The 22338-nt window shown below is 48.9% G+C and overlaps 1 protein-coding gene across 1 annotated transcript in view; it reads right to left on the bottom strand.

Annotated features, from left to right (window-relative positions):
- Positions 1-7816: 7816 nt before the first annotated feature.
- The window catches only part of Hif3a (hypoxia inducible factor 3 subunit alpha), a 27831-nt gene continuing 13309 nt past the window's right edge, over positions 7817-22338 (bottom strand). The window contains 12 exon segments of the mRNA XM_036174728.1: positions 7817-8217; positions 9452-9533; positions 11155-11266; positions 12675-12946; positions 14272-14373; positions 15840-16030; positions 16619-16731; positions 20011-20158; positions 20401-20507; positions 21728-21899; positions 21902-21935; positions 22256-22335. Coding sequence (XP_036030621.1) covers positions 8120-8217; positions 9452-9533; positions 11155-11266; positions 12675-12946; positions 14272-14373; positions 15840-16030; positions 16619-16731; positions 20011-20158; positions 20401-20507; positions 21728-21899; positions 21902-21935; positions 22256-22335 — 1511 coding nt within the window. The 3' untranslated portion in view covers positions 7817-8119.

Genomic DNA, 22338 nt, shown 5'->3' on the forward strand with positions numbered 1-22338 from the left:
ATTCTTCTAGGCTTGGTGATTGATGGGGTTGCGATGCCTCCGGCGGGTGGAGTTGCTTTCATGCAGCACCCTGCCCAACCGGGAACCTGCTCCAGAGTTGGGTGCTGCCCGTTACTCTTGTGACCTTGAACAAGTCTTCCTCCTGGCGCCCCAATGACCCTTCTGGAAAATGCTCAGTTCCTCCAGGAAACCAAATAAAGCCGGAACCTTGGCAAATCAGTTTTCCTGGATTATTAACAGGGCATCCTGATTTTCAGGTCTTGAGCAAGTACCAATTGTATCTTGTTTGTTCTAGGTTCAACAGAATATTTTTTAAAAATGATTTCTTTTTATTTTTCTGAGACAAGGTCTCACTATGTAGTCCTGGCTGGCCTGGAACTTGCTAGTAGACCAGGCTGGCCTTGAACTCACAGGGATCAACCTGCCTCTGCCTCCCAAGTGTTGGGATTAAAGGCTTTCAGCATCATGTCAGGCCCCAGCAAAATCTTTTAAAGGACCAGGAATGTAGCCCAGTTGGTCCAGTAGCCCAGTTGGTCCAGTACTTGTCTAGCACGCTCCAGCCTTGCGTTCCATCCCCAGCGCCACATAACACCAGGCTGAAAGATGCACCTCTGTAATCTGAACACTTGGTAGGTGGAGGCATGAGGATCAGAATTTCAAGGTCAGACTGGGACACATGAGACCCTGTCACAAACACAACCAACCACACCAATGGAATCTCTTAAATGACACTCGGGTTGCTGTCTGCGTTTTCCTTGCCTGGATGGCAGCATCAACCTCCTCTGGCGCTTACTGGCCCCTCCTCCCTCCTCCGGTTTACCTTCCATATGGCAGTCAGAGGCATCTTGCTAGAACACTGTAAGGCTGGCACCCGCCCCAGCCTTCCGTGGCTCCCCAGCTCTCTTAGGAGAAAATCTAAACACTTTCTGTTGAGAAGCCGTGACTAGTCTGGCCTCTGGCAACATCTCCAGACCGCACTGCTCCCTTTAGAACCCCACCTAAGGCAGTGTATCTTCCTAGTCTAGCTTCTTTAACTCCTTCTCAGGCTAGGCTCTGTGAGTGCTTTGAAGGCTTGGTATCAGCTTGACCCCACCTCCACCCCTGACCACAACCAACAATCACCCTGGACAGTAGGTATTGGTATCATGTCCATTTTACATGTAAAGACACTAAAGTTCACAGGAATCAACATATTCCTGAAAAGTCTCACTGAAAGTCAGAATCTGAAGCTAATTCCTGGGCACTAGGTTTGACTGCCTCTCAGTGCCGGTAGAATCATGTAAGATAGCGCATTTTCCTTTCCTTTCCTTTCCTTTCCTTTCCTTTCCTTTCCTTTCCTTTCCTTTCCTTCTTTCCTTTCCTTTCCTTTCCTTTCCTTCTTTCCTTTCCTTTCCTTTCCTCCTTTCCTTTCCTTTCCTTTCCCCTTTCCCTTCCTTTCCCTTCCTTTCCCTTCCTTTCCTTTCCTTTCCCTTCCTTTCCTTTCCTTTCCTTTTTCCTTTCCTTTCCTTTCCTTTTTCCTTTCCTTTCCTTTCCTTTTTCCTTTCCTTTTTCCTTTCCTTTTTCCTTTCCTTTTTCCTTTCCTTTCCTTTCCTTTCCTTTCCTTTCCTTTCCTTTCCTTTCCCCAAGGCAGTATCTGTTCTAATACACTAGACTCCAGCTCAGACTTTTCCTGAAACTGTATGACCTTGGGCAAGCCATCACCCTTTCCACTATTTCCTCTAAAGAGGAGATGGTCATGGTGCCCGATGTAAATGCAGAGGAGGTTTAAGAAAAGCCTGGCCTGGCGGCTTACATTTGCAATCCCAGCATTTGAGAAGCGGAGGGAGAAGGGTTGCCGTGAGTTTGAGGCCAGCTTGAGCCATTTAGTGAGTTCCAAGTCAGCCTGAGTAATAGGGTCAGACCCTGTTTTAGTCTCTCTCTCTCTCTTTTTTTCCCAGCTAAAAACCCCAACCAAGCAAAAAGTTCATATGAGTTACAGTGTTTGAATGAGAGGTGAACAGAAGGACGCTCCATATTGAGTACCGTACGGGTCGTCTGAGTTTGACAGAGTGAATAAAGCTGGGATGAGGGGACTTCCAGGGGGTTAGAAGGACCTTGTGCAACTGGGAGATGCAAGAACGGCTTCCCGGAGGAGTGTTAGAACAGAGATCTGAAGTATGAGTTATCTGGGCAAATGAGGGCAGAGGGGGAAAGGCATTTTTTTTTTTTTTTTTTTTTTTTTTTAAAGTCAGGGTCCCATGTAGCCTCAGCTGGCCTTAAACTCAGCATGTAGCCGAGGATCACCTTGAACTTCTAAACCTCCCACCTTCAGTCAGTGCTGGCATTATAGGGTGTGCCACCAAGCCCTGTTTTATGTGATGCTGGGGGTGGAACCCAGGCCTTCATGCATGCTAGGCAGTCACTTTACCAACAGAGGTGCATCTTCAGGAAAGACATTTAAAGCAGAAGGCACAGCAAGTGCAACCACTTCAAAGTGCTTTTCTTGCCTGTGAGGAACAAGGGAGAGGGATAGAAGAGTGACATGTACAGAGACGAAACAGAACAGACACACCCTCCTACACAGGAATCTGCAGACTGAGAATCTCCCACGCAGACACACACACACACAGACACAGACACACACTCACTCACTCTTCTGGAATTACTGTGCTAAACAGTCCCACACACATATGCAGTATCACAACATCACACAGACATTGAAAAAGAAACCACAGTGTCAGGCTGGAGATGTAGATCAATTGGTAGAGTGCTTGATAGCATGCAACAAGCTCCTGGGTTCAGTCCCCAAGACCAAATAAAACAGGTGTGGTGGAGCATGCCTGTAATCCCAGCACTAGGGAAATAAAGGCAGGAGGGTCAGAAGTTCTTGGCTACATAGTGAGTCAAAGGCTGGCCAGGGATATATAAGAATTATACATCCGAATAATTAAACAAACAAACTCCACAGGCTTCTGAGAAACGTCAGCAAGTAAAGATGCTCCTACCAAGCCTGGTGACCTGAGAGTGTGATGCTCAGGAGGCACATGGTGGAAGGCAAGAACCAACTCCTGCAAGTTGTCCTTCATGTCCACATATAATGGCACACACACACACACACACACACACACACACACACACACGCACAAAATCACAATGCTTCCACACAAGTAATTACAGAAAAACAGAAATACTAACGTCAACATGTAGGAGTCACACCTGTTCTCAACAGTGAAGTATTGCAGACCCATGTTTACCCCAAATGGCAACATCAGCATACACAACACACAACACAACACGCACAACACGCACAACACACACACACACACACGAATCATAAAGTAGCATGGCAGCCAAATGTAGTAGTACACCCTTGTTATTCCAGCACTTAAGAAGTGGAAGCAAGCTGGGCGGTGGTGGCACACACCTTTAATCCCAGCACTCAGGAGGCAGAGCCAGGAGGATCTCTGTGAGTTCGAGGCCAGCCTGGGCTACCGAGTGAGTCCCAGGAAAGGCGAAAAGCTACACAGAGAAACCCTGTCTTGGAAAAAAAAAAAAGAAGTGGAAGCAGATGGATCAAGGTTGAAGGTTATCTTTGACTACAAGTCTGAGGCTAGCCTGGCCTACAATAGGCTCTGTCTCATTGTCCATAAACAGACAATGGATACCAGCTACATGGTGCGCCCACACCCTCCAAAGTGACCCCACAGATGAGTCAACACACGTCTGTCTGGTGCCTACCAAGGCGAGGTCTTTATGGTGGTTTTGGAGACAGTTTTGGGTTTCTGAGCCAACATGGCTGGGCCATGTCCTTCCTCTCCCCTAGCCAGGACAGTTCCTTCCATTGAGGGCCCACAAAACCCATGAGGAGAAAGAGGTTCACAGCCTTTCCCCTGTAGCACCTGGTGGGCCACCTCTTGACAAGACAGATTGTGTGGTGCCTTCCATAGAGTCATGAATGGGACAGAGAGGGGAGCCTTTTCCTGTGGAAGACCAAGAGTAGCACCATTGTAGAAGGGAGCTGGGGTAAGGAGGATGCAGAGATGGTGGGAGACAGCTGAGGGGGTCCTGCCCTCTTTCCCCACCCCAAGATAAGCAGATAGGGCTGTGCGTGTGCCTGTGCGGCTGGACTATGGATCCCCTAAGGAGGGGAAGGAGCCCCAGGTCCCTAGATACCTGGAGTAGAGTTAAGGTTAAGTGCATACCTGGAGGCTTGGGGTAAGGAGTGAAAGAGGTTCTAGGGTAGAGAATTTTCAGGGCTATGAGACAGGAGGGGCTTGAGCATGAAGTTCACGAGCAGATGATCTGGAATGGGAAGACTTGAGAGTTAAGGGAAGAGCCGAGACAAGTACAGTGAGGGTTGGGAAGCCCAGAACAGAGAGCTAGAAGGATTGCATTTGGACCTAGAGTCAAGGGATGGGAGACCTTGATCAAGAGAATCTACAGAGAGAGTTCTTGATTCTACAACAAGAGACATTCTGCAACAAGCCCATTGACAGACTGCATTCTAGAACCTGAGGAATAAGATCGGAAGCCAGGGGCAATTGGAAACTATGAGCCTAGAACCCCAGTAACTCATGAGTCATGGCAGAATAGAAAAGGCCTAGGACAGGGCATGTGTCTCAGCTGGCAGAGTGCTTGCTTGTCATGCACCAAGTTGGGTTTCATCCCTGGTACCACAAAAAGTGAGTATGATGGTACACACTTGCAATTCCAGCATTTGAGAGGTAGAGGGTAGAGGATCAGAAGTTCAAGGTCATCCTTGTGTAATAGTGAGCTAGAGGCCATCTTGAGCTATGTGAAATCCTGCCTCCTCTCTGGAAAAAAAAAAAAAGCTTAAAAACTAAGTTCTAGAATCCACAGAGATTTGGGGTATCTTACAATCTAGAATTAGAAAGAGTCAGGGGTCTAAGGTTTAGAACTAGAGGAATATATAAGGCAAGACATTATCAACTGATATTTTCAAGATGTACTCTAGATTCAGGGAAATTTCAGTCTTAAGATCTGAAGCAAAGAGGATTTAGTAATTGTGGGATCTAGAATGGTCTAGAATGAGAAGACATTTACAGAGGCTGAGTGTAGCTCAGTTGGTAGAGTACTTGCCTAGCATTTATGAGGCTCTGGGTGCAATCTCCAACACCACATAAAACCAGGCATACATGTAATCCAAGCACTTGGCATGTGGGTGAAAGAGTATCGTGAGTCATCCTTGACTACATGGTAAATTAATGGTCAGTGAGTTTTGAGACACTGTCTCAAAATAGTAACAGAACCCAGAAGGTATTTTTTTCTTTTTGGTTTGTTTTAGTTTGGTTTTTCAGGACAGGGTTTCTCTGTGTAGCCCTGGATGTCCTGGAACTTGCTCTATAGACCAGGCTGTACTGGGAGAGATCCACCTGCCTCTGCTTCCCAAGTGCTGGGATTAAAGGTGTGTGCCACTACCCCATGGCTTGACATCTGAAGCTCAGTAATAGGCAGATCATCAGGTCATCTGAGAACAGAGCATCTTCAAAGTTTCAAGGTCTGGAGTTTGCATAATCTAAAACCTGGGGTTGATGGAGGTTGTGAAATCTAGAACCCAAGAGAATGGGCACATGGTGTCTGGCTCCAGAAGAGCCCACTCCAAGTTCAAGACATAACTCGCTTTACTCCCCCTTGAATTTTTGAGTGCAGAAACCTGAAGAGAAAAAAGATAGATACCACGAGGTTTGGAACCAAAATGATCTAGAAATGAGATCTGGATTTAAAACCAAATATCTTACAGATCAGAAAGAGTGGAACCAACAGGAAGCTTGGAGTTGTGGGATCCAGGAACAAGAAGGAATTATCAGTTATAAGATCAAAGAGGCTCAGTTTCAAAGGCCTGAAATTCCCAGCTACTTGGGAGGCTAAGTAAGGCAGGAGGATCATGAGTTCAAGAACTGCCTAGGTTTTCTGAATGAGTTCAAGGTTAGTCTGAGCAATTGATCAAGATCCTGTCTCAAAATAAAACAAACTAAAATAAAATGAGGATATAGGTCAGTGATAGAATGCTTGCTTAGCAGGTGGAAAGTCCTGGATTTGATCCTCAATACCACACACACAGTCTGCAATGACAGGGAGCAGAGGGAATGGGAACAAGAGGGATTTTAAAGAAGATGTCTAGAATCAGAGGCAATTACAGGATGAGGATTCTGGTGGTTGTAGGCTCTAGACCCAGGGAGCCTTACAGATTATGTAATTCAAACCACACTTTAAAACACTGTGAGGTCTGAAAACAGAATTGGGGGCTGTGAGAGCCAGCCCAAGAAAGAGCTGGAATTAGAAGGGTTTGAAGAACCTGAGGTCTGTAGTAGACCATGTTGGAGGTGATGCAGTTTAGAGCCAGGGGGGAGTCAATGATTGGACAGTCTAGGACCATGGAATGACAGAGAAGGCTAGTGGTCATATAGTTTAGAACAAATGAAGACCAGAGGCAGCATAACCTACAATCAAAGATAGTCACAGGTTGTATAGTCTAGAACAGCAGTTCTCAACCTGTGGGTTTCAAGCCCTTTGAGAGTTGCACATCAGATATCCTGCTAACAGAGATTTACATTTACATGACTCATAACAGTAGCAAAATTACAGTTATGAAGTAGCAATGAAATAATTGTATGGCTGGGGGTCACCACAACATGAGGAACTGTGTTAAAGGGCTGCAGCATTAGGAAGGTTGGGAACCACTACTCTGGAACCATGGAAGATCAGAGGGCCTACAGTATAGAATCAGAGAAAAGGCCAGAAAGTGGCATGGTCTAGAACAACAGTAGGGTCATAAAGTGTACAGTCTAGAATCAGGTAAAAGACCAGAGAATGTACAGACTAGAAAGAGAGAAGATCAGAGGTTGCATAGTCTAGGATGGAAGAAGGCAGAAATAACACAATTTAGGACCATAGAGGCTAGAGGCCACAGTGTCTAGAACAAGGGAAGGCCAGAGGTCATAAGCCTAGAACCAGAGGCAACCAATGGTAGCATAGTCTAGAGCCAAGGAAGGCCACAGGCCTCACAGCCTATAAATAGAAAAGGATGAGGGGTATGGAATCCAAGAGCCAGGGAAAAACCATGGATTGTGCATTTTAGAACCAGGAAGTAGGAAACTCTAGAACCAGAGAAGGCCCAAGGGCATACATTCTAGAACCAACTAGGAGCAGGGGCTGCATGGTCTAGATACAAGGGTGGCCCTGAGTCTTGTTGTCTAGAACCAGGGAAGATGGAAAGTGGTAAAGCCTAACACCTGGGAAGGCCAGAGGTTGTTGTATAGTCTACAAACAGTGAAGGCAGGAGTCAAGTATTCTAGACCCAGGGAAGGTCAGAGATTCTGGTGAGTGGAAGAAGTTGCTGGCTACTCTAAAATAGGAAGATCACAAATAAAGTCATTATTCAGGCCAGATTGGTGCCAGCAGGAAGTCAGGAGCAGAAAGGGCAGGCAGAGCTGGGAGGCAGTTTGGGAGGCTGAGATTCCACAAGTCACTGGGGGTGAGGTCTGACCCAGAGTCTCCCCACCTTTGCCACCGAGGAGGGGGAAGATCAGAGTCCCGTATTGCTGTGGACCCTGTACAATGCAGAGTACCTGAATGCATTATTGTGAAAAGGACAAAGTAAAGCTGATAGAAAGGTGACAGAAAGCCAAAACCAAAACCAAACACAAAAACAAACAAGCAAAAAAACGTGATTATGGTTGTCCAAACTCCATGGAGCCAGCATTAGAGACAGATCCCTGACTCTCCGAACCCTTCATTCCTCCAAATAAAGCAAAGGGAGTCAGAGAGAGAGAGAGAGAGAGGGAGAGAGAGAGAGAGGGAGAGAGAGAGAGAGAGAGAGAGAGAGAGAGAGAGAGAGAGAGAGAGAGAACCAACTATGGAGAACCCCAAGGGAAGTCCTGAGAGGAGATGGAGGGGGGTCCACACACCCCCTCCCAGAGGTAACTGAGCTGCGAACACTCCAAGAAGCCCCGGAATGGGTGAAGGCAGAGGGTTGGGGGGCTGAGGTAGGACTGAGGCTGGCTGGGGGCTGTGAAGGGCACTCAGAGGAGAGAGGCCCCATCCTGGGTGTGGGCTGCTGGTGTGGAGTGTGGATGAGTCCTTTCTGGGGTAGAGGCAGGGAACTGGGAGGAGGGCTGACTCAGCGGGCCTGGGCCAATCCTGCTGCTGGTGGGATGTGGTTCCTGGGCTGGATAGTTTCCTCATGCTGGTAGAGAGAGAGCAGCGAGGGAGCAAGGCCTGCAGAAAAAGGGAAGGTAAAGCAGGAGAGAATTAGCACCCAACCATATACACACCTGCGTCTAAAAGCAGGGAGGCAGCGTGGCGAGATGGCTCAGTGGGTACAGGTGTTTGCGCAAACCCTGACCATCGGAGTTCGAGCCTTAGAAGCCACACATTGGAGAGCGAGAACAGACCACTGAGTTTGATCCCCAGGACCCACTTGAAGCTTCAAGTGGAGCCAAAGCTTTTGATAGCTGCAGGGGAAGATCACCACAAAAAAGACAAGCAAGCCGAAAGGCTGCAGACCAGCATTGCCCCACCCTGCAGTCACAAGGGGAGGTGTTTCCTGAGCACATACTCCATCATGGTTCTTGGGTGAATTCTGCCCATGCAGCAACTCCACAAACTCATTTCTCCAAACAGGTCCTCCAGGTAAGAATTATCATCATAAGCTCCCACTGACAGACAGGGGAGCTGAGGCTTCACAGCAGCTGTCCCAAAGTTACGTGGCTGGGAGTTACCTTGTGGAATTACTTTAACTAGGTCAAGCTTCGAAGTGGAGCCCTATCTGGGTCCACAAGATCTTGGCTTCCACCCCAAGGGGTAGCCTTGGTAAGCTCTTAGCCTCCTTAGGGTCTCTCTCTCTCTCTCTCTCTCTCTCTCTCTCTCTCAATCTCTCTCTCCACAAGGCTCAGGAGAAGAGCGAATGGCTGCCTGAGGGCACCCTCTTGACATTGGCTATTTTCATGTCAACTTGACATAAGCTAGAGCCATCTGAGAGGAGGGGGCCTCAGCTGAGAAAACGCCCCCATAAGATCAGGCTTAAAGAATGTCTGTAGGACATTTTCTTAATTAGTGATTGATGGGTGAAGGTCCAGCCCTTTGTGGAGGGAGTCATCCCAGGGCTGGTGGTCCAGGGTTCTGTAAGAAAGCAGCTGAGCAAGCCATGGGGGAGCAAGCCAGTAAGCAGCACTCCTCCATGGCCTCTGCATCAGTCCCTGCCTCCAGGTTCCTGCTCTGCTGGAGTTCCTGTCATGACTCTTCTCCATGATGGACTACAGTGTGGAAGTGAAATGAATTCTTTTTTCTCCAAGTTGCTTTTGGTCATGGTGTTTCACCACAGACTATAACCCTAAGACACCCTCCTTCACCTACTCCTAAGATGGTTCCATTCTTCCCTGAATCATTTGTGGAACCATCCAGAGGAGAAGGGACCTGAAGTTTCTGCATTATCCAGGCTGTTGTGACTCACCCAAGGGCTCACGGGAATCTAAGAGTGGGGTCCTGGGGTCCTGCTGGTTCCCTAGGAATTGTCGACCTTGCAGAAGGAAACTCTGGGAAGTTAGGGAGACAGAATTGTCATTATCACCATCATCAGAATGAACACCATCAACATCAGTATCACCATTAGTGTCATTACCAGTACCATGACATCATCACCAGCAGCAGCAGCAGCATCATTATTTGCATGATTAGCATCAACAACAGCACCGCATCTTTAACATCATCAGCCCCATCTGCATCACCCCTGTCACTGTTATCATCAGCATCATCACCATCAGTATCACCCTCATCAACATCATCACCACCATCAGTATTATCAACAGCATCATCACTATCATCCCAACCACCCCCACCTCCACCCCACCACCACGTATCTGATAAGACAGTATGGTGCAGTGGTTAACTGGAGTCTGGAGTTACTAGAAATCACTGTTGTAGAAATCCTCTGGGTGGTCCTCCCTCCTTTCCCTGCCTCTGTGTCCCTGCTGTGTTTTCCTGACATACTCAGAAGATGGGCAACCCTAGCAGGTGTAGGAGGAGGAAGGTGGCATTCTAGCTGCCTCCCTGCTGGGCTGTGGTGGGTTGGCTGTGTCCCACTCTGGAAGGTGTTAGGCTTTAAGGGCTAGGGATAGTGCTGGCCCCAATGTTACAGCAGCTCTGTGGACTTGCAGATGCTGTACTCACACCATTGACAATCCTGTCATTACATTCTCAGCACCCCATCTAAGTGTGCTATCTAGACTGACTGATAATGTTGCTTGACTTCTTCTGTGTGTAACTGTCTCACCATAATGACACTGATTGAGACAGGGTTTCTCTGTGTAGCCCTGGCTGCCCTGAAACTCACTCTGTAGATCAGGCTGGCCTCAAATTTACAGGGATCCACCTGCCTCTGCCTTCTGAGTGCTGGGATTGAAGGCGTGCACCGTCATGCCTGGTGATACTGATTATTATTAAATAATATTAAAAAGTACTCATAAGGAATAAATACATTAACATTGTGAGGTACTTAGTGTGGCCAGGATCAGCACACAGGAAATGAAAGCTATTGATATTATCATTCACACCCTTCATATTCAAACAGTTCTTGCGCACTCTGGAGCTGAGTTCTTTGGGAGATAGGGAGGTATTAGACAGAGGCACTGGGGAAGTCATATAATCCAGCGTAGCATTACAAAAGAAACCAGATTTTGCTGTTGTGCACAATAGGTCTTTTTTTTTCTTGCTTTGTTTTTTGAGATAGGGTCTTACTATGTAATTCATGCTGACCTCAATCTGCTCATTCTCCCGAGTCTCTGAGACTGGGGTTATGGGCGTGGCCACCACACTCAATGTTTATTCTTTAAACTCTGCAGTGGTCATCCAGATCCGAGGCTGTCTCATTTTGGAGGGGGACCATGGAAACAGAAGATTCCTCCTCATCTGATGAACTGCCTCACTCCTCTTGACCTACTTCGAGTCTGGCGCTAGCCATGTATTTGCAAAGTCATTTCAAGCTCATTAGCAGACTTGGAGGATCAAGGTCCTGTCTGCAGCTGGACCATTGACCTCCCATCTGGCCTTCAGCCAGCCTGTGGCCCTCTCTGGTTTTCCCATTTATGAAACAGGAGGTTTGAAACCTGCTAGCTTCAGAGGGTCGCAGAACCCCCACCCTCAACTCTCTAAACCTACCAGGCTGAGGGGAGGCAGCAGGAAGCTTCCAGGTTCTAGGCTGGGGGACCGCTTGGCGGGCTTTGTTTCCAGCAGCTCCACCCCTTTGTCCTCTGAGCTCTGGGCCAGGGCCCTGCAGAGACACAGGCAAGACTCAAAATACATCAAAGCTGGGCAAGTGTGGGTACCCGTGTCAGAAGCTGATGACCTTCCCAAACAACTGTTTCGTTCTTTACATGCATGCCTACCCATCCACCCACCCACCCATCCACCATCCCCTCAATCATCCGCACTATGACTTATTAGTTTCCTCACAATGAACCTTCTCATTCACCTTCTCCCCACCCCTCCTGTCTGTCCACTCATTCATCTGTGCATTCCTTTCCCCACCTACTCTATCCATCCACTTACCTATCTCTCCACTCACTCATTCATGTATACATTCATTCATTCACTCATTCAGCTATCATTCTATCTTCCATTTATTCATCCATCTGGTGATTCATCTATACTTCCGTTCTTCTGATTAATTCACCCTTTCAAGATCCACCTAGCCATTCATTCATCTAGCCACTGAGTTTTCCATTTATCCTTCTCTCTACCCACATATTCATCTATCCATCTAACCACCCATTCACCTTCCAGCCCCCCCCATCCACGCATCTATTGATATTTTTCTATCTATTCATTTATCCATTTACCTAACCCATCTACCCATCCACTGATTCTTTTCCCCATCTCTCTATCCACACACTCATCCATCCATCCATCCATCCATCCATCCATCCATCTATCCATCCATCCATTTCCCCACAATGGCAATATAGCTCAGCACTAGAGAATCTGCCTAGAACCCATCAGTGAGGGGCTGGGAGTGTGACTCAGCAGTTGAGCACCTACCTAGAATCCCCTAGTGAGAGGCTGGGCTTCGTGACCTTAAACCAGTGACTGAATGTATCTGGACTGGTGGATTTAGATAACTGCTCTACCACTGAACCACACCCCCAAACCTTCATTGGAGATGCCAGGCAAGTGCTTTACCACTGAGCCATACTCCAGCCCCTCACTGGGAGACTCTAGTCAGCTGTTCTACCACTGAGCCACGCCCCTAACCCCTCCCTGGGAAATTCTAGGCAAGTGCTCTACCACTGATCTAATCCCCCAAATCCCTCACTAGGGGATTCTAGGCAGGTGCTTGGTGGATGCTAGGCAAGTTCTCTACCAAAGAGCTATATTCCCAGCCCCAATTTCTTCTTCTTATAACAAAAAGTGTCAATAAGTCAAATGTAAATGTGTCTTAATGATTGATTCCTGGCTGCAGTGGGATTTGGGTAAAGGGTTATAGCAGTGGAGGAACCTCCAGTAGGGGGCTCCGGGTAATGGTTCCAGAGGTTGGAACAAACTTGGCATATGCTGGGAACATGGAGGTCCTGGCTAGAGAGGTGGAGACAGGAAGCATGCTGAGGGATGGGGCTGATGCAGGAGAGTGAGCAATGACCTTCTATATGCCTGTGTTAAGTCCCTCTTTCACTGTGGCTCACCTCTTCCGAGTTCCAGGCATTAGGGAGGCTGTGGGAGGATTCCCCTTGGAGGGGCTGGAACAGTTCAGTCGTGGATCACTCCCCCAACGGGGCAGCAGGGAGGGCTCAGGGATGGGGGGCGACAGGCCATGGAAGCTCCGAGCACGGGGTCTGCGGGCCACCCTGGGAGGTCTGCGGTGGGTTCTGGGCAATTGCTCGCACGAGTTGAGCTGGAAGTCATCATCCATGGAGATGTAGGGAGCCAGCATCTCCAAGTCCAGAGTGTCAGGGTCCTGTAAGGGGGCAGGAGGGAGTTTACAGCAGGAGCCATGGCCTGGGGGTGGGGAGGGGAGGGTCCTAGGCTGGGTGCTGGGTGCTAACTCCTCTGAGGTGCTCGCCTGAAGTGTTGATTTTTTCCTGCCCTATCTCTCAAATGGGTACCAAGCCTGTGTGGCAGTCAGTTCCTAAAGTGCTGCAATGGTTCTCCTTGGGTACAGTCCCCTTCCACAGAGATCAATCAGGTGGCCTGGGGTTAAAGGGACATGATGCTGCCTGTCTTTCCCATTTAACTGTAAGGCATGGTACCAGTGACCGCTGTCATTTATGTCACTCTGTCTTTGTCTCTGTGTCTCTCTCTTGCTGTGTGTTGTGGAACATTATTTTGAGGTGTGCTACTTTTGTTTATGTTGCATTTGTTTACCTCTGTGAAGCTGTGTGACTGTGCCTGTCTAAAACACCTGATGGTCTAATACAGAACTGGCCAATAGCAAGGCAGGAGAAAGGATAGGTGGGGCTGGCAGGCAGAGAGTAGACATAAAAGAAGAAAAGAGATGGAGGAGAGCGGAGAGCTAGTAGCCAGAGAAGGAGGAGGACTCCAGGGGTCAGCCACCCAGCTGCACACACAGCAAGCCACGGAGTAAGAGAACAGGAAAAGCCCAGAGGCAAAAAGGTAGCTGGGATCATTTAAAGTTAAGGAAAGCTGGCAAGAAAGAAGCCAAGCTAAGGCCAGGCATTCAAAAGTAATAACAAGCCTCCACGTGTGATTTATTTGGGAGCTAGGTGGCGGCCCCCCCCAAAAAGGCCAAAAACAACAACAGCTGTGTTTTTGACCATGTCTCCCCAGCTCAGCCCATAGCTCTGTCTTTCTTTCTGTTCCCTCTTTGTCTCTGTATCTATTCTTTGTCCCTGTCTCTGTTACTCTGTCTCTCTTTTCTGTGTGTCTGTCTCCCCTTCTTCATCTCTGTCTCTTCCTAACCCCTGTCTGTCCTCCGTCTCTTTCCATCTTTCCCCTTCTTTGTCTCCGTGTCTCTCCAAGTCTCTGTACCCCTGCTTCCACCCCCCCCCACTGTCTTTGTCTCTGTCTCTATCTGGATGCCTGTTTTTCTGTCTCTCTGCCACTGCCTCTCTCTCTTACCTCTCTAGCTCTGTCATTTTGTCTCTCTATTTCTTTCTGTCTCCCTCTCCATCCATCTGTCCTCCCTTTCCCATCCCCAGCCAATGAAACAATGTTCTACCTATCCAATTCTCTCTCTCCATCCATCCATCCATCCATCCATCCATCCATCCCATGACCCTTCTGTAAAGCCAGATAAGCTGACCCCTCCATGCCAGTCCTCACCTGAGCTTTATCTAGATCTGTCTCCACAGTCTTGTTTTTCCGGGCAGTGGCGAGTCTGCATGCATTCTTTAAACCCCCAAGCAACTGATCTGGGAGATCAGCCTGGAGGGAAACAGAGCAGACTGAGTCTGGAAAAGATCTTGGGGTAGAGGTAGGGGGTCTTAAACCGGAGCTTGCAGGGGGTCAAATAGCAGTGTAAACAAAGGTGGTTTTTTTTTTTTTTTTTTTTTTTTTTTGAGACATTGTCTCAGGTGGACCAAGGTGACCCCTGAATTCACAATATAGCTGAGGATGACTTAGAATTTAGGACCTTCCTGTCTCCAGTTCCCAAATTCTGGGATTACAGGTATATCTCATCATTATTCATTCATTCATTCATTCATTCATTCATTCATTTATTACTTTGAGGCAGGGTCTGTGGTGGTTTGTCAGCTAGGAAGAGGGATTGTCCATATTGAGTTGGCCTGTGGATGTCTGTGGGTGATGGTCTTAGTTAGTTAATGGAGGTAGGGGCTGGAGAAATTGCTTAGCGGTTAAGAACATTTATTGCTTTTCCAGAGGATCCCAGTTCGATTCCTAGCATTCACATGGTGGCTCAAAACCATCCCATAACTCCAGTCCTGGGGCATCTGATGCCCTCTTCTGACTGCCACAGGAAGCGGGGTACACATGCTCTGCACATATGTACATGTTGACAAACACACACACACAAAATTTAAACGTAATTGATGCGAGAAGACCCGGTTCACTGTGGGTGACATCATCCCCCAGTCAGGGGTCCCAAACTGCCCCAGAATGGAGAAATAATGCTGAGCACAAGACAGCATGCATTCATTCATTTCTCTCTGCCCCTGACTATAGATGTGATATGACCTGCAGTCTCATGCTCTTGTCATTGTGACTTCCCTGCAATGATAAAATAGAACCCAGAATTGCAAGTCAAAATAAACCCTTTGCCTCCTGAGTTTCTTTTCTGAGTGTGTGTGTGTGTGTGTGTGTGTGTGTGTGTGTGTGTGCAGGCACATGTACACATGAGTGCAGATGCCCACGGAGTCCAGAAGAGGGTGTTGGAGCCTCTGGAGCTGGAATTACAAGTGGTTGTGAGCCATCCAATGTGGACGCTGGGAACTGAACTCTGGTTTTCTGCAAGAGCAAGCATTTAACCACTGAGCAATCCTCTCCAGCTCCCTTCGCCAGACAGTTTATCTCAGCAACAGAATGAAACTAAAACAGGATCTCATTCCAGGCTGGTCTGGAACTCACCGCATACCTAAGGCTGGCCTCCCAAGTGCTGGTATTGCAGGAGTGCACTTCCATGCTTGGCTGTTTGATTTTTTGAGGCAAGGTTTTATCGTGTAGCTTAGGCTGGCCTTAAACTCAAGCCCCTGCCTCAGTTTCTCAAGTACTGGGATCATGGGTGTGTCCCACCATATTTATCTTGTAACCTAGGTCTTAGAGAAACCCCATCTCATCCCTAAGATGGAGAAATTGAAAACAGAACAGCAAGGCTCAAGCCGGAGGCCTGAGCAGCACAGGTTCCGTATGCTCAGAGAGGTGTCACTGCTTACCGGAAGAGGACTTTGGGGTCTCCGTGTAGCCTGTGGGGTGCTGGGGGTGGTGGCTATGGGAGGCCCATCCAGGATGGGTGCCATGAGGCGGCGCAGGTCTGGACTGCAGAAACGGCGAGGGTCAGCAGCTAGGGAGGTCTCACTCAGGGCCGGAGGGTGCAGGAAGGCCAGGATCCGGGGAGCAGGTGGGTCTGCAGGATGAATGGAACACAGTGCGATTTCACAGGGCTGAGGGCCAGATCCTGCTCTGCTGTGCTCAGCCTAGAGGATGAGGGTTACATCTTCAGCAGCCATTGTGTTGACTGCTAGAGAGGAGGGGCTGCAGGGCCTCATTTTAGGCCGTTTCATAGTCAGATTGCTGTGGCGCCCTGAGGGTTCTTGAGGAAGGGCCTAGGGGCTGCGAACAGCATCTGGCCATTCCATTCCTTCCTGTGTGTTGAGACTGGCTGGAGACCCCCCTCCCCAACAAGGAGAAGGGAAGTGTGAGCGGTAGGGAACCACAGCAGAGGAAGAGAAGGCGACAGGAAACTCAAGCGGATCATCATCACACTCATGGATTCAGGGAGGACTGCAGGGAAAAGCATTCTAAGTGGAGGAACTGCATGTGGAAAGGCGGTGAATAAAAAAAGGCCTGCGGCGTGTCTCTCGAGAGCTGAGAGGAAATCGGTGTGTCTTGGTGGGTGCGTGGACAAGGGGAGAGAGGCAGGTTTTGTGAACCACCTGAATGCATCTGACCTTTCTTCTAGGGGTCCTGAGGACACAATGGCCTTGATCCATACCTAGACCGTTGCCAGGGATACCCTTCTGCGAGGAGGTACCCCGCTGAGGGGGTCTGCGAGTGTGTTGCTCTGTTTGTTCCAGGGACAGCACCACGCCTGTCTCTTCTACCCGGCTGGGAGTGGGCGGGGAGAAAGAAAAGCAGGAGTCAGAGAGTATCCGTGCCCACCCACCTGCCCCCAGGTGGCTGCTTCCAGTGTCATCCTGCAGAGGCCACATCACCTAGAAATTGAAGGGAATTTGCCGGAAAACAATTTCCCACATCAGGATTTATTTTGTTTGTTTTGAGAGGAGTCTCGTGTAGCCCAGGCTGGCCTCAGCTTCGTTAAGTAGCCATGGATGACCTTGAATTTCTGATTCTCTCTGGTCTTTACCTCCTGAGTGCTGGGATGACAGGCACATACCACCATGCTCAGGTTATGGGGTCTGAGGGTGGAACACTAGGTTTTGTGCATGCTAGGCAAGTGTTCTACCAACTAAGCTACATGACATCCCTAGCCCCTCGGAAATGCTTTTGCTCCCAAACATTTAGGATAAGGGAGACTCAACCTGTAATGGCATTTATTTATTTATGGGTTTGTTTGTTTCTTGTGCTGAGGATTGAACCCAGGATCTCATGCATGCTAAGCAACCCCCCCTCCACTGAGCTATGTCCCTAGCTCCTGCAGTGGTGTTGAAAAGAAACTTAAAGCCTGGAGTGGTGGAGCCAACATACCTTCTGGTACTTGGGAGGCTGAGGCAGGAAGTTTGAGAGTTCGAGGCTGGCTTGAGCTGCCACCATAAGACCCTGTCTCAACAAGACAAAACAAAACAGAACTTGTTGGGCTTGACGGCTGCTGCCTATAATCCCAAGACCTAGGAAGCAGAAGCAAGAGGGTCAGGAGTTCAAGATCAGCCTCAGCTACATAGTGAATTTGATGTTGGTCTGCTCTATAGAAAATTGTGTCTCAAAAAAAAAAAAAAAAAAAAAAAAAAAGAAAAAAGAAAAAAAAAAGAACCATATTTTTCATTACATTTCCAAATATGAAGAATTCATAGCTACGTTTCTATGAATAAGCATTTATTTGAGAAGCTTCTATTCATAGACATCTCCATCCTCAAGGGAACAGGTTTATAAATACATCCTTTTTCTGTCCCCCCGCACCTCCCATCCCACAGTCTCTGGCTCTGGAGACAACTCAAATGCTGGCTGGGTAAATTGGTTTTGGGGGAGTGGGTCTGAGGTTGAGGACCATGCATTCATTTGCACCATTAGCATAAGCATCCCATAGGGCAGCACGCAGAAGTTATGACTCTACTCTCACTAAACCTGTCCTGGTGATGTACCAGTTTAAGACAGCCACCTTTATCCCCTTGGAAGACAGTATGTGCATAGTGACCCAGGCACACACTTGGTACACACAGACATAGAGGAATGCCTGTAGACACCCAAGCATTTAGAGGAAAAGAACACACACACAAACCTCCACGTACTTGGTGTCAAATATATGCACACAGGCCACATGGAGCTCATTCATTTATTCATTCCACAAACACCTCTCAGTTAAGCATCACTACACAGAGGTTGATAACAAGGACTCTGTCTGAAGCTACTAGCTTGGGTTCAAATCTCGGCTCTGCCATTTCTGAGCTGTGTGGCCTTAAACAGTGACTGAATGACTCTGGACTGGTGCACTCTAGGCAAATGCTCTATCACTGAGCCACATCCCAGCCCCTCACTGGGGGACTCTAGGCAGGAGCTCTACCACTGAGCTATACCCCAGCCCCTCACTGGGGGATTCTAGGCAGGGCTTCTACCACTGAGTCAAACCCCAGCCCCTCACTGGGAGATTCTAGGCAGGGGCTCTACCACTGAGCCACACACCCAGCCCCTCACTGGGGATTCTAGGCAGGGCTTCTACCACTGAGTCAAACCCCAGCCCTCACTGGGAGATTCTAGGCAGGGGCTCTACCACTGAGCCACACCCCAGCCCCTCACTGGGGGATTCTAGGTAGGGGCTGCACTACTGAGCCACACTCCAGCCCCTCACTGGGGGATTCTAGGCAGGGACTTTACCACTGAGTCAAACCTCAGCCCCTCACTGGGGGATTCTAGGCAGGGGCTCTACTACTGAGCCATGCCCCTAGCTGCTCTCTGAGAGATTCTATGCAGACAGAGCTCAGCTCCCCACCATATTCCCCACCCCCCAGCCATTTCCCCATTTCCTCTGTGGGCCATTCTAAGCAGGTACTCTACTCCAAATTTTATCAATTTGAATTCCTAAAGTGAAAATATGCAGCAATATAACATGTTGGCAAGGCTGGAGACCACTGGAATTCACATAAACTGCTGAAGGGAATGCAAAATGACATAGCACTGTGAAAACAGTTTTCGGTTCCTTAGAAAGTTAAATTTTCATGGAAACATATGACCCACCCATTCCACTCCTAGATGTTTACCCAGGAGAAATGAAAATTTTCGTTCTCACAAAATCCCACTTGAGAATGTTTATAATGGCTGTTTGTATAATCCCCCTCAAACAGGAAACAGCCCAAAGTCCCCCAGCTGGCATATGGATAAATAAACATCGGTCCATTCATTCTCTAATGACCACCAGTTACCATGAGAAAGGAACTGTTGGTCTGGATCTAGTGGTTTCATTTGTAATCCTGGCACTCCAGAGCCAGGAAGTTTGCTGTGAGTTTGAGACCAGCCTGTCCTACATGAGACACTATCTTAAAACACCAATACACTTTTCTTTTGAGACAGAGTTTCTCTGTGTAACATTCCTGGCTGTCCTGGAAATCACTCTGTAGACCAGGCTGGTCTTGAACTTACACAGATCCTTTGCCCCCACCAAGTGCTGGAATTAAAGGCATTCATCAACACTGTCCAGCAAAATCTATATTTACTTACTTTTATGTGTATGGATGCTTTGCCTGCCTATATGACTGTGCACCATGTATGTGTAGTGCCCACAGAGGAGGGTGCCCGATCCCCTAGGACTGGAGTTACAGATGGTTGTGAGCCACCATGTAGGTGCTGGGAATTGAACCCAGGTCCTTTGAAAGAATAGATCTGCTAAGCGATCTCTCCAGCCCACAGATCTACCACCCATAATTTTTTTTTTAAAGGGTGTGCCTGGGGTTGTACACCTTTAATCCTAACATTTGGGAGGCAGAGGCAGGTATATCTCTGTGAGTTTGAGGCCAGCCTGGTCTACATAGAGTTCTAAGACAGTCAAGGCCACTTAGAGAAACTCTGTCTTTAAAAAAACACACACACACAGAGGCATATGCATGTTCCTATGGCCATATGCATTCCACACAGGCACACATATACACTTCCTTATACATACACAATACACAATTCTGCCTATGCATCCCTCCACACACATTACATCCCTCTGCTCACCTGATCAGGAAGTGGACACAGATGATACTTTCTGACTGGGGGCCCCGTCCCCCTGACACCACTGTCGCTTGAGTCTGAGTCCACAGGTAGCCTCCGGTCCGGGCCAGGAAGCGATACTGCCCCGTTACTGCTTGGCCCTTGCTCAGCACTGGGGATAGGATGGATAGGGGTCAGGATCACAGCAGAGACACTTGGGGACAGAAAGCTCAGGAAGCTGCAATTAGGAATGAGAGGTCACAGAAGACAAAAATGCAGGCCCTAGCATTTGGGGTTCAGGGAGAGGCAGGAGACCCACAAAGCCCTGGGTTTCTGGTTCAGGAGACCAGGGATTGCTGTTAGGTGGGGCCATGCAGCAGCTGGCTCTGGCCTAGGGACATATTGGTCACCTACAAGTGTGGATGCTCCTGCTGACTGCATCGGAGTCCAGTGCGTGGATGTATTCGTAGGCAGAACAGCCAATCAGGTCGTCAGGGCTGTAGCCAGCGACTTCTGCGATCCTGGAGTAAAATCGGAGAGGTACTGGTCAAGGCCCAGATGGAGGCAATGGGCAGGTGTCAACAACAGCGAGATGAGAGACAGAGTAGCAACAGAAAGGCAGGAGGGGGTAAGAAACAGAAAGAGTAGAGTGTGGTGACCTGTAATGACAGCACCCAGGAGGTTGAGGCAAGATTGTGAATTTGAGGCTTGAGATTCAGCAAGGCCATATCTCAAGGGCATGCCTTAGTGGTAGAGTCTAGAATTCTCTAGGGGCTGGGGTGTGGCTCAGTGGTAGAGCCCCTGCCTAGAATCCCCCAGTGAGGGGCTGAGGGTGTGGCTCAGTGGTGGAGCCCCTGCCTAGAATCCCCCAGTGAGGGACTGGGGGTGTGGCTCAGTGGTAGAGCCCCTGCCTAGAATCCCCCAGTGAGGGGCTGGGGTTGTGGTCAGTGGTAGAGCCCCTGCCTAGAATCCCCCTGTGAGGGGCTGGGGGTGTGGCTCAGTGGTAGAGCCCCTGCCTAGAATCCCCCAGTGAGGGGCTGGGGTGTGGTCAGTGGTGGAGGCCCTGCCAAGCATGTGCCAATGAGGCCCTGCATTCCACCCCTAGCACAACAACAATAAGTAAATAAATAAGTGAAAAAAGAAATAATATGGTGTGTGTGTGTGTGTGTGTGTGGTGTGTGTGTGTGTGTGTGTAGGAAAGGTGGAAAATGAAGAGGCAGAGAAGATAAAGAAAACGATGTGAAAGACTGAAAATGGATAAGACGGAAAATGAGACACTTGCATTGGTACTTTGCCCTATGCGAGGCCAGAGTACTGAGAGCAGGGATAAAAGACGGGAACATTGTTCTCCTGCAGGAGAGCTGAGGGGCAGAGAGATGAAGTCACTTGGTCAATGTTACAGATCCAGGATGGAAGCCCAAGTCAGAACCTAGAGTCTCTGCTTCTGAGCACGCAGCAGCTTCGTCTGCAGAGTGCTTTCCTAGCATGCACAAAGTCCTGGGTTCCATCGCCAGCTCGCCTGTAATCCCCTCCCTCAGGAGGTGGTCAGCCGGTTAAGGAGAGGGGCAGGGGAAGAGAGAGAAAAGAGGGAGGGAGGGAGGGGAGGGAGGAGGGAGAGAGAGAGAGAGAGAGAGAGAGAGAGAGAGGGAATGAATGAATGAATGAATGAATGAGAATCTGGGGCAAAACCACAGAGAGGAGATGGTGGATGGGTGTGGTTCTGCACAAAGCCACTCCCTACCTCTCGTCGCAGTACGTGAACTTCATGTCCAGGCTATGGCGGCTGAGAAAGGCCCCTCGGCCCAGAGGGGGCTCCAGACTGGCTGGGTGGGGGATGGCTTCACAGATAAGCACCAGGCATTGCAGGGGAGGCTCGGATCGAGGGCTCCCGGCGGGGGACGTCTGTGCAGGGGCTTGTAGGCCCTCATGTGTCCTGAGCAGTGCAGCACCTTTAGGTCAAGTGGGGCGTTGTCAGTACCATCTTAGCCTTAGGCTACCCACGGGGCTGGAGACATGCGTCTGGGTCCCATAGAGAGAAAAGATCCTTGATTATTCTAGAAAGTCGTGGGGAGCTCTGGGATCCTCATTCCAACCCTCGGGAAACTTAATTCAGGAGGCGGAGGACCTTTCCATCCTCAATGTCTGGCCCCCGGAAACTCAATTCATAGGTGCTTTAATACCCTATCGGACTCAGTCTGAAGGAGTTCCAGCAAATCTCCGAGCCCGTGAGACCCCAAATCCCACCCCACTGAGACATGACCCAGCCTACCTTCCAGGTGGCAGCTTTGAGGTTGAGCGTGCGCCCTCTGCTGGTGAGTGTGCTCTTCATGCGCAAGGAAAAGTGGCGTTCTG

This window comes from Onychomys torridus, chromosome 1, assembly GCF_903995425.1.
Source record: "Onychomys torridus chromosome 1, mOncTor1.1, whole genome shotgun sequence".
In the NCBI taxonomy this organism is placed as follows: domain Eukaryota; kingdom Metazoa; phylum Chordata; class Mammalia; order Rodentia; family Cricetidae; genus Onychomys; species Onychomys torridus.